General features: G+C 38.3%; 1 protein-coding gene across 1 annotated transcript; it reads right to left on the bottom strand.

Moving 5' to 3' along the window:
* Window positions 1-3927: 3927 nt before the first annotated feature.
* On the bottom strand, window positions 3928-10060 carry lrit3a (info leucine-rich repeat, immunoglobulin-like and transmembrane domains 3a). The gene is made up of 4 exons (XM_028588582.1): window positions 9945-10060; window positions 8198-8664; window positions 5690-5995; window positions 3928-4952 (listed from the first exon to the last, which is right to left on the bottom strand). Exons 1-4 carry the CDS (start codon window positions 10058-10060, stop codon window positions 3928-3930), a joined length of 1914 nt encoding a protein of 637 aa, XP_028444383.1.
* Window positions 10061-12352: the final 2292 nt, after the last annotated feature.

Genomic DNA, 12352 nt, shown 5'->3' with positions numbered 1-12352 from the left:
GCAGTGTTCAACCAACATAACAAAAAAAAAACCGGTGTGGGATCCTGCTCACTCCCTACTTTGGCCCCTAGGCTGCCAGTCTGTTTTGGAAGCAAAGATTGAAATTCCTGACACCCCCGTGGTAAATTTTGCACATGTTAGTCCAGCATTGGAGCAAGATCTTCTTTAAGCTGCAGTCAGTGTCTCAAGCAGAATGTGGAATATGCAAGCAATGAGGCTGGGCTGAAGAAAGGTTCCACATAATAACAACATCTTCCCCTCACCCCACCCCCTGTCCTTTCTGAATGTGGATTTTTGCGACAGAGTTTTTGTGTCTCGGAGAAAGAGACTGGGAGATGGACGTTGCATTTAAGGATATTAGACCGAACACAACCTTAAAATATTAATTTATTTATTCATTGGGAAAAATAATTGACCTTTGGCATCTTTTTTTTCAAACTATAACACCATTCATAAATTGTATACACTTACAGGATGAGTGTAACTTACACATGCCACACACACAATAGACACACTGTTTTCTGTCCTGTGTGTGAACGAGGAGTCAGTGTGTCAGATTGTCTCCTGTTGAAGTTCATCTGGCTCCCGGGGGGAATCGGTAGAATGAGTAATTTATAGAGAACGGAGGAGGAGTGGAGCCGATTGTCCCTAAATTGTTTGTCCTTGTTTTACCCAGACACACAACTAACAGACTCCAGGAACCAAAACCTCTATTCATACCCTCCATGACTAGGTTATTGTCCGCAACAACGTCACCAATAACCGTGTAGAGGGTCAGTTCAAGATTTACATGGCTGAGAAAGTTGCCTTGTCTCCAGACTAATGTTAGCAGTCTGAAGGTCGCTGACCTTTTCCCACGATATAACCCCTAGCAGATAACAATGAAAATGTCTATAATTTCACTTCAAGTGACTAGTGTGCTGAATGACAATCACACATGGGTTTAAATCATCAGGTAGAGTGCGTATCTAGGAAACAGGGAGAGTGTAGATGCTGCTGCCGTATTAAATGCCACCTCATGTCATTGCTTTTGTAAAATACTTACAATACAAAGCATTTAAGACTATGTAAATAAGATAAGAGATACAATATGTTGCTTTATTGTCACTGCATGTTAAACACAATGAAATTTGGTTTAGCAGGTTTGGTTAGCCGCTGCCTTAATATGCTGTCAGACTAAAAAAAACAACCTATTACAGTATATTTTTGTACAAATCTGTTTGGTTCATTGTAGCTGCTTAAACGTTTTCCATAGTACTGCTACTACTACATACTGCTATGACAAAATATTGACCAGAATTGGCAGGTCACACATGTTGGTACCAATTCCATTTGTGTTATAATATCAGTAAATCATATACTGTTTGTGTTTACATTACATATTTGGATATTCTAATGTTTGATGTCATTTTAAATGAGTGGAAAGCTGATGGATTGCAGGTTTACGATTGACTACACTGACATATCAAGCAGCAATGGCTTTGTGCTTGACCTCTAGATAAGAAGAACTAAGGATAAGCTTATTGTTTCACATTAACATCCATCCATCGTCGTCCTCTTATCCGCCAATCTTAACCCCAAACTTCCCTTTCCCGAGCCACATTACTCAGCTCTGACTGGGGGATCCCAAAGCATTCCCAGGCCAGGGTGAAGATATATAGTCCCTCCACCTAGTCCTGGGTCTTCTCCTAGGCCTTCTCCCAGCTGGACGTGCCTGGCCTGACCAGATGCCGCTTGTACAATGGATCTCGTTCTTTCGGTCATGACCCAGCCTTTATGACCATAGGTGAGGGTAGGAGCAAAAATTGACCGGTAGATCGAGAGCTTTGCCTTCTGGTTCAGCTCTCTTTTCTGCACAATGGTGCAATAATGTGAGTGTAATACTGCCCCCGCTGAGCCGATTCTCTGGCCAATCTCCCGCTACATCATCCTCTACCTCACTCGTGAACAAGACCCCAAGTACCTCACATTAACATGTTGCAAATCTACTTTTAACATTCAGTCATTTATGTCTTATGCTACAAAAGGGTTCAACAACCATAACGACTGTTGAGTGATATATATTTCTAGCCTTGTTGTTATATAGTCTGTCACTATTTACATGTGGCCAATTTTCCACTGGACTGCTATAATGGAGCCAAGTCATGGTTGCCAGGAGATTTGTGTTGCGACTGTAAAGCCTCTAAAGAAGTAAAGTATCTCACTTACAGTTGCCCTGTCTGGATTTGCTTTCATAGACCACAGCCCAGTGGCGACTGTTTCACAATTAAAGAAGAAATGGATTGTATCTGTTCATATTATTCTGTGTATTGATCTGGTGTTCTTTTGCCTCTCTCTATCCTCCTAGCCCTCGCGACTATGAGAGCTCCTGTATCTCTCTACCTATAATCCATCTGTCTTTCCGTCTGCCTGTCTCTCTATCCATTAACAGCCCCGCCCCTGTCTACCATCCTTTTTTATTCTGTTTGTTAAAACAGCGTGGTTGTTGCCATGATAACATCACAGCTGGTATTAGAGATTACTTAGTACTGCAGGCTCATACAGCTGGTGGAGGCACAGAGGTATCCATGGGAACAGTTTTCGAGAGCCACCCATCATCTTAGCAGGATTTACGGCAACGCCTGTTCAGATCTTTAGAGAATGTGTGACCCATTGATTTTCAGGATGAACACGTCTGCTCTGGTTCATGAGACATGTGATATGTCTGTGTACCTCTATGTTTTTCTCCTATATCAAGTAGTGTTTGATTCATAGTAGATACTATGCAGTTTTTCCAGGCAATTTTCTCTTCTTTGTGTTTGTGTGTCTTTACCCAGCATCACACAAATAGACATATACAGTACACACAAAGGTATATAATGGGGATAGCATGATGAGGGTACTACTGTATACAGTACATGAGTACAGTGTGCATTGGAATGCTGGGATTTAGTTTCACCTGGTGAAGCCCAGAAAAAGCACACAATCTGTTGCTGATTATAAACTCTGAATAATTATCGGAGATTAAAAGATTATGCAAATTTCTAAATTCAACACAAAAAAAACATCGGCAACATTTTTGGAAATTGTATTTGTGACACTTATTTTATGTGCACCTATCTACTCCTATAACACAGATAGCCCAACTCAAATATAATTGAAATAGTGTTCAGTTTATTAAAAACAAATGTACATCTCCATTTGCCAACAAATACATACATAAAGTTATTGAAACTGGCAATGTGAATCAGACGAGGGTCACTATACACATATTCTATTAAACCCACTGACCATACTTTCTTGTCCATGACCATACTTCCTTCTCCATTAAGGCAACAATCAGCTTGATGCTTAAAGTAACAATGTCTTAAATGTGATAGTGGATAATGGGTCTTCTTTGACACCACCACATGATGTTCATATCTGATACTTTAATTTTGGCAATAGGTATAACATAAAACACCACACACAGCTAACGGACAGGCTCTTTGTATGGTACTATTTAAAAGTTATATAGTCCAACAAAGGTGCCGTGCTGTATGACAACCATTCAAATGTCTTCATCAAATATTATCAAATATAAGGCTCCATAATGAATAAGGACATGAATAATTGACTGATCTGATTGGGCTTTTAACATAGGATCTTTTAACACCCAAACAACCTTCAGGGAATGCTTTCATGTCATCTACACATTTTCTAAATCATTATATAAATCTTTATAGATAAGTAGTTGATAGAAAATGCTGAATAAATGTGTTTTACCATTCAATACAGCAAATTATTTTTTACAGCCCCACTCTGTAAAAATGAATATAGTATATTTATAAAGATTTATAAATGATTTCATAGTTAATAGTTTATCAGTGTCATTAAAGGCATATACCAAGTATTTCATATAATGTGTTACTAGCATGGCGTTTGAGCAATGGCCATGGATTCTTGGCGTCAGCAGAGATACTCAGACCGGGAACTGTCACTCTTATACGTCATCTGGGAGTCAATGCTGGACCTGGAGCACAGGAGCATTCGCTCTGATTCATGAGTCGCTCTCCTTGCCCAAAGCTCTGTAGGACGAGAGTTCAAGGTCCTTTGTTTCATTGAAAGTGTCTCAAACTTGACATAGCTGTCTTTTTCAAGCTCCTCTTGGTCCAAATTGGTGCTGTGTCCCTTGCAGTACAGAGCCAGAATCTTGTAGAGCAACAATGCAATAAGGGACAAAACCAAAGCACAAGCAATGCCACTTATGATAATGAAAAACTGGTTCTGCCCACCGTCCTCTACATTGACCAATGTGTAGAAGTCAATGCAAGGATCTTTTCCAGCAGCACTGCCTTTTGCTATGAGGCAAACAGAGTATCTCATCCCAGGTGACAGTCCATCTAGGAACACTTTTCCACTGCCAGCATTAGTCTCCACTGTCCTTTTGATATCGTCCTCATCATAAGGTGAGTATACAACTGTGAGTGGGGTATCATTTGGTAAGCCATCTGCTGTCCAGAGCAATACTGCAGTGTCAGATGTTTCCTCTACAATCTTAAGGTCTTTGACAGACTTTGATGCATCACTTTTCTTGCTCTTTTCATCTGCTGCAAGCTTTCTCCCATTAGCTCCTTGCTGGGATTTTGCTGGTTTGATTGAGCCTTTCAGTAAACTGTCGCTGGTCGTAGTTTTTGGCTTCTTAGGGACAGCAGATGTTGAAGTTCTTGGAAGAACTGTGGATGTGATGGTGGGTGAGTTTGGAGTGTATGTTGGAGGAGTAAATGTTGTGCCTTGGCTAGTTGGTTCAGTTTTGTCAGGCCTCAGTGGAAGGATGGTGGTACTGGTAGCACCAGCAACCGAGAGAGAAATGGTTGCTTCTGCGTTTCCAGCATCATTCTTAGCTTTGCAACTGTAGTTCCCGGCGTCTTTGAACAATATTCCATGCAAGCTCATGATGGACCATCTGATGCCGTCTCCAGGTGACTCCTGGACTATAAAGTACAACAAGAACACAAAAGTCAACATGGATCAAGTCTTACCAAGTCTCAATCTGCTTTTCTAATGGATTATGACTTTGTGGCACTAGTACCGTGCTTCATACTCACCAGGCAATGAAAATCTACAAACAATATATATAGATTTATAATTCCCTCCAGAAAAACGCGATCTTGCGATCGCATAATTCAATGCATAATCAGCCAAAGTCCGCGTATTTATTTATTTTTTTCAAATACGCCGCACTTTCGCCGCATAAATTGCCGATTTTCGTGCAAAATATGCGGGGCTTGCATGATTTCATAATCCCCGCATTTTCATTGCAAAAAAGTCACAAATATATCTTAGCAGAAAGTTGAAAAATGTTGCGTTTACTTCACACAAGAGTAGCCATTTTCCCCTGTTGCCATGGGAACATTATGAAGTGACGTAATTACGCGACGTGAACATCATAGAAAAGCATTGTGTTCGGGGAATCACTTTTTTTTCTCATTTTTTGCAAATTCCCGCAATTTCATCGCATAAAATTGCATAAATATCCCGCATATTCCATCGCATTTTTTAAGAAAACGTGCCACGTAATCAAGGATTTTTGCCTGCAAAAATCACAACAAAACTCCGCATTTTTCTGGAAAGACTGATTTATATATGGTATGTACTGTAATTCTTAATGAAAACAGCATTGGTTTTGTTTTCTAAAATGGTTAAACTTTTAAAAGCTTATATATTATACCTGTGTTGTTGACTAGTGAGCCATCTGACTTAGCCCAGTAAAGAGTTGGTGTTGGAAACCCTGTGGCGTCACATCGCAGGAGGACATTACTGCCCAAATCAGATGTGATCTTAGTTGCCGAAGTCATGACTGATGGTTTTACACAGTTGTCAAGTTCAGCACGCTGAAAAAGGACACCAGCTATATTCTCTGGTCCACTGCAGGCCATGTATAGGTCCATCAAAACCACTGGTGTGCCAGACATTTTGGAAAGCTCAATCAGCTTGGATATTTTACAGTCACAGAACCAGGGGTTATCTTGGAGGCCTGAAGACAAAAAGATAAGACAAATTAAGATCATTGATTGCTGGTTCATATTGCCCTACTTCCAGCCAGTGTTTGCTTTTTCCGTTCTGGGCTACTGTAGAAACATTGCAGTGCAACATGGCGGACTCCGTGGAAGAGGACCCCACTCTGTATGTAGATATGAACATCTTATTTTAAATTAATAAATAAACACGATTCTTACTTTCAGGTAATTATACACTAATGAAAACGTAGTTGTTAATACTAGTTATATTTATTATGTATCCATTTCTGCCAATGGATCGCCCTAAATCCTACAAACTAGACTTTGGAAGACCTGTGGAAATAAACCTTGTACATATATACTCCTGTATAAACACCTGCCGCACACAATAGATAAGCACGTGTACCGTTGCATATTAAAGCCCTTTAACCAGATTAGTTTGTCTTAACAGTAGCAAAGCACCTAAGCTGGCTCTGGCCTCCCTCCAGTTTGTGGCAACGCACATTTTCAATTAGCCTTTCTGTTTGCATAAATGTCAATAGATCACTGACAGCTTTAACATTTTATAATCCATGTCCTAAATTTTCCCTGAAATTTTGGTTTCAAGTCCAACCCATATTTTAATGTTGTATATTAAAAAAAAAAAATTCAAAATAGTAAAGGTGAGCATACCTCTATTATATTACTAACATTAAATGGTTTTAGTATATGCTAAAGAAGCTGTCATCTGTTTTTGTTTTTTCCTCCAGCCTAATCCTGTTTCTCCTTCACATACACTAGAGAGCACAGCCAGCTCTTTCGGCACAGATAAGCTAGTCTGCCCTTATACAACCAATTAACAATATTCCTTCCCACTGTCCATGCAACACAGATACAGTAAACAAACATCTTGTTTTGTATATGTTAGGCTAGTACAATCTATATACAAAAAATACTTGCTCACATTCAATTTCATGCAAGTCAAAAATACATCCAACAAAAAAGATGATTTAAATAAGATTTAAATACTAGACATATTCTATTAAGACTACACATTTTTGGTTTCACTCCACAATAACTTTATACTGTTTTCAAAGCAAGGGAGATTCAGAGATTAGACTATTAAAAGGCACATAGGTGTTTTACTGTACAACATGGACCACCAATAGTTATGTGATTAGATTTTTGACTTTAAAAAATGTTCTGCCCTGCTTTTAAAGAAAAACAAAAAAAACTCAGTCTGCATATTTCCTTCCTTATTGCCCCTCCCTTAATTGTTCTACAGGGCAGTACTATAAGTAAGTCGCCATTGGTACAATATATTTCAGTGGCAGTGACACTTTTTTCGTGCCAAAAACAACACAAAACAATCTATTATCTTGATCAATATATTAGCTTGATTAGAATTGATGAAATACTGTGCATGTATACTGACATATCTGCTCATAATTCCCCAACCTGTAGATGCACAAAAGTAGGTAACACTATTCCGTTATCAATGGTCTGCAATACCTTGATGAGATGAATAAAGATGAATTTAACTGAAATGTAGAAATCCTATAACATTTCTTTTGGACTAAACCAATACTTTAGTTCTAAAGAGCAAGCCATATTATTAGCAGAGCATTCTTCTTGAGTGAACTACCACACTCTGTAGGACGAGTGAACTACCACACTTATCTTGGTGTTTAGGTTTTTTCAAAATGTAAATGAAGCAACCAACAGTAGGATGTAAATAAAAAAAATAATTATGATATATGTTTGGTCACTGGAAAATATTACCATGCAGTGACCGGTCATCCTGGCTTGAGCACTGCACATCTGCTGTATATGTGTTGTTGTTGTGTGTGTTGTATTGTATTTATTTGAATATATTGTAGGGGTACATGTAACACAGTGCGCTTGCTGTACTTGTTCTGTGTTCTGCTGAAGTTGACCCTGGCTTGGATTGCCAAGAGGCAGTGGGTTAAATATTCAATAGTTAATTACAATAACTTAATCATGTACATTAGGGGTTAAATTAGCTTATTCCATTACTTAGAATGAGCTAATTTGATTGTGTCCTGGCAGTCACTACCAGGGCAGGTTTGAGTCAGTCAGAACAAGTCTGGCTAGACTAACAGGTGATGGAATCTCATCATCTCAACATCTTCCTGATGTTCCTGAGGTAATTGCAAACCCCAAAAAGTATCCTGCCCTGGCCCCTAATATTCTTTAAAACTTCGCCTTTTTATCCTTACCTAACAAAACTTTCTGGGAGGCATTAGTGGAGATTGGTGCTCCATTGAAGGGTGGCCAGATATCCATGAAATCTGAGGGTAGAGTGGCTAATTTATTGCTGGAAAGATCCAAGTAGGTAATGTTGAGGAGGTAGGGTATTGCTTCAGTGGGAACATGAGTGATTCTGTTGTTGTGTAGATCCAGTGTCTTCAGCCTGGGCATCTCTTTCAGAGACTCCCAAGGGAACATTGAGATCATATTTCCATCCAGCCTCAACTCGTGGAGCACTTTGAGGTTGTAAAAACTTGCACTATCCACTGAGCTTATGGAATTGTAAGTTATCCACAGGTACCGTAGGTCCACCAGGTAGTAAAAAGCTTCTGTTGGGATTCGCCGTACCATGGTTTTCTCAATACGAAGTTTGACCGTATCCACAGGGACGTTGACAGGGATATCAGACATGTCTGGATCATTGCAGACCACAGATCTGAGAATAAAAGATGAGTTAAATGGTTTGAACACATCCTATGACCAGATAACAAAACAAAGGCCAAATTAACACTCCTCTCAGCAAGGTCGTATAATTACTTTATTTATCCATCCATCCAGACTCTATGTTGTAACTTTTTTGACATGACTGTAGTACATCTAAAGGGCACTTCCCAGATGGCAAGGTTAGAGCTAATCACTATCATCATAAATGGCGAGTTATCATGTGGATTGACTTTCACTGCAGCAGGTGGAATATCTGGAATCTGTTATAGTCACGGATAAAGACCAGTGTACAAAAGAATTGTTTAATTTAATAGATTTCAATCAAAGAGTTTGATTAGTGTTACATGGTTACTAACTATTACTTTTAGCTTTTCTTGGCTATGTTGATAGTGTCAATAGTTCAGTACCAGAATATTTGCTAATACAACTAATATAATGTAATCTTTAGTAGTTCAGGAATTCCACAGTCTTTTTTGTCTTTTTACAACTGGCAAATCAAACTTCTCAGTGTTGTCTAACTTGTTTTTGCAAATTCATTCATAGAAACTAAACCAGACTATGTAATTTGGAATAGTGTTTGTTTATGTACTGCTATTTAACTTGTTCTCTCCTTTATGTTAGATTCTACATTATGAACTAACATTTTATTTTCTTTGTTGCCCAAGTTTGACTGCAAGAAGAGGGATGCATTATGGAATAGGGTTCAGCACTAATAAGACTAATCATACAGGTGGTCATTAGGTCTTTGTCAGGGATAAATGGATTTGTACAATGCCAGGAATTGTGCATTAGGTCAATACAAGTCAGTACAACCTGTACAAATTGTATTGTACGGTGCATTTTATATCTTTATTTTCACATTAGCTATATGTAGAGACTTTAGATACTGATTTTAAAGCTACAGCTACAAAGCTGTTGCTCATCCAAATGGGATCACACTCAAAACATTTCTTTTCACATACCGATGGACACGGGATGGCTGAAAGGTTTTTTGCTTTTTGCTCCTCATTAAATATGTAAATGAAGTGTGTCCTCGTTACTTTCTGTCGATTTAACACGGATCACACACCTTGATGTTTTTCTCATTCAATTCATCGTTCTTAAATAAGCATCTGAGAAAGATGACTACATTAGCATTTATTTTGTAAGTAAAGGCAAATAAATTGTGACATAATTAGGCAAACTAAGACAATTTTGTACATATGTCATGACATTTTCTTTCATTCAAATTTTTTCATATTGCAAGTGTGTGTAAACGAGAGCACAATTTACCTGGTTCCTGCTCCATCGGTACGACCATGGAAGACACAGGTGCACTGGGATGGACAGAAGGGATGAGCCATACTGAGGCAGCACAGGAATACATGCACATAGAGAAGTCGACGCATGGTTTCACCAAATGCACCCACAGTTCTCACATTGAGAAGAGATCATGAAAAAAGACATCCAGATTCAGTGATAGCCTGAAGAATTATTCTTAAAAAAAACATAAACAAATGGAGAACAATGAAAAGAGCTTTCAATGTCCATAGGAAGCAACGGTAAACAGGCTGAGGATTCAATTGCAGTACAGCTCACCTGTCAGTGTGGGGGAGGGTGGTGGATTAGTGGGGGATTTCTTGGGTTTGACAGGGTCACGCAAGCTACAAAAGGCGACAGGGCAGGACCAGTCTTTTGGACATGGTGCTAATCGGCTAGATCCAGCCACGCCTTTGTTAATCCATTCTGTTCCCAATCTTACCATTGCTTTTTTTAAATTTAACTCACTAATGTTCATTCCCTAACCTATGTCAAATTCATTGTTAGACCCATTGGAACACTTTTAATATCACACTATATAGCTTGGTTCAACCCTGTTTGGTTATATACAATCACCGTTCCTTCGTAATACACCATGGCTTTGACTGTATAGATTTTCTTTTCTTTTGCTTTCTGACATAAGTCCCTCTGACTCAACACATTCCTTAAATGTAAATGTATTATTGAGCTGGAGGCCAAAATGTAAGATGTGTGAATGAGTTCTGTCTGGCACTAGGGTGCAAAGTGTAATCTTGGATGTGATTTATTATCTGACTGGGTGGAACAGTGGCTTAGGATCGGGGGCCACACTCAACCTGCCTGCCTGCCGATGACAGGTCCACAGTAGCGTATCCCTTTCATATATTTTTGGTTTGTTACACGTTTTGGTTTAGAATAGGCACACAACAGTTCATTTTTAAAGGGTTGGCTTGAATGTGTCAGTACAGATGAGATTATTTTCTACCTATAGCATTTGTTATGTTGATAGAAATTGCATTGCACATGTTACAGCACGTTTCTCACAATTAAAGCATTACCCTAAAGAGTAAATGCACATGTAAACTAAAAGGCACTCAAAGAGTGCAAACTTCCTCTAGTAGACACTCCTCTATCTTGATGGTATAGCGAGTGACATCATTCCTTTCATTTATATTTTCATTCACACTAATTCCTTGACTTTACGAACGCAACTTGGCCTCTTCATTTGTTTTCTTTAGTCTTGGCTACAGTATAGTTAGCCAAAATCAAATCAACTAGACTAGACTCTTAGACTCAAGTTTAATTTGTGAACATTGCATGGAATCTGTTCATACACTTTTTTTTAGCTAAATGTGCAGTGATGACAGACATACTACATTCTGTACAGCCTTTTAATCAACGTAGATTTAAATAGACAGGTTAGATCATTGTTTTCTACTTGTTACCTCTATTGATCCTTGTGCTTTTATTGACTTTCTGACTGGCATTACAAAACATAATTCATGAGTTGTTTGTTACCTTAATTCTAAAAAATTAAAAAAGTGAAAAAGTGAATTATTTTTCACATATACTGTATCAGGTAAATTGTAAAATGACCATATAATTTCTGTATCAATATAAATGATATAATAGTGTTTGAGAGTGCATCATAATCTTATTTGTGCAGATACAATACTGTTTAGTCTCAACTTTTGGCTGCCAACTCGTTATTTGGAATGACTATGAGGAAAGGGAGACATCTAGTGGAATGAGGTTATACTGAGTATTTCCTTGTGATTAACCTCATTTCCCTTCTCTTAAAATAGTAATCCATCTCTCGAAAATGGAATCCTGCCTGACCATATTTCACGACTCACCTGACAGGTAATAACAGTGATATATTGGCTCATATGATAGTTATTACAAATCCTGTTAATACTACCAGCAGGACTACTAAGTAAGTTTAACCTAAACAAATTGAACACAAGACACAAAAAGTATTTATTAACAAGTACACAAGTGAATTTTATTAATGCAAGCAAATTTGATCATACAGGTCAAATAAGCCACTTCAAGCTGTTGGCACATGAATGTACAAAACATATTCAATTTAAAGCTGCTACTAAGCATTCTTAGTGAAAGTACAAAAGACTAATACGAGGAGAAAGCTGAAAGCATTTTTTCAGATCATTACAGAGTAAGCAATGTTGGTACAAGTATTAGTTTTAAGACATAGTTGAGAGCTCATCACAAACTAAATAGACACAACTCAAAGACTACAGTCTCTAATATCAGTAGCATAACGCGGAAAGCATGAAAGGTTTAGTACTGCACATATAAACAAAGGGTTGATCCAGCAAGACAGTCAAAAGTGTAAAAATAAAGAAGTGAAAGAAAGTAACTTTTGAGTCGATAAGACTATA

The sequence above is a fragment of the Perca flavescens genome, chromosome 10 (genome assembly GCF_004354835.1).
Source record: "Perca flavescens isolate YP-PL-M2 chromosome 10, PFLA_1.0, whole genome shotgun sequence".
NCBI lineage: Eukaryota > Metazoa > Chordata > Actinopteri > Perciformes > Percidae > Perca > Perca flavescens.
This window is presented reverse-complemented; position numbering and strand designations above follow the sequence as displayed.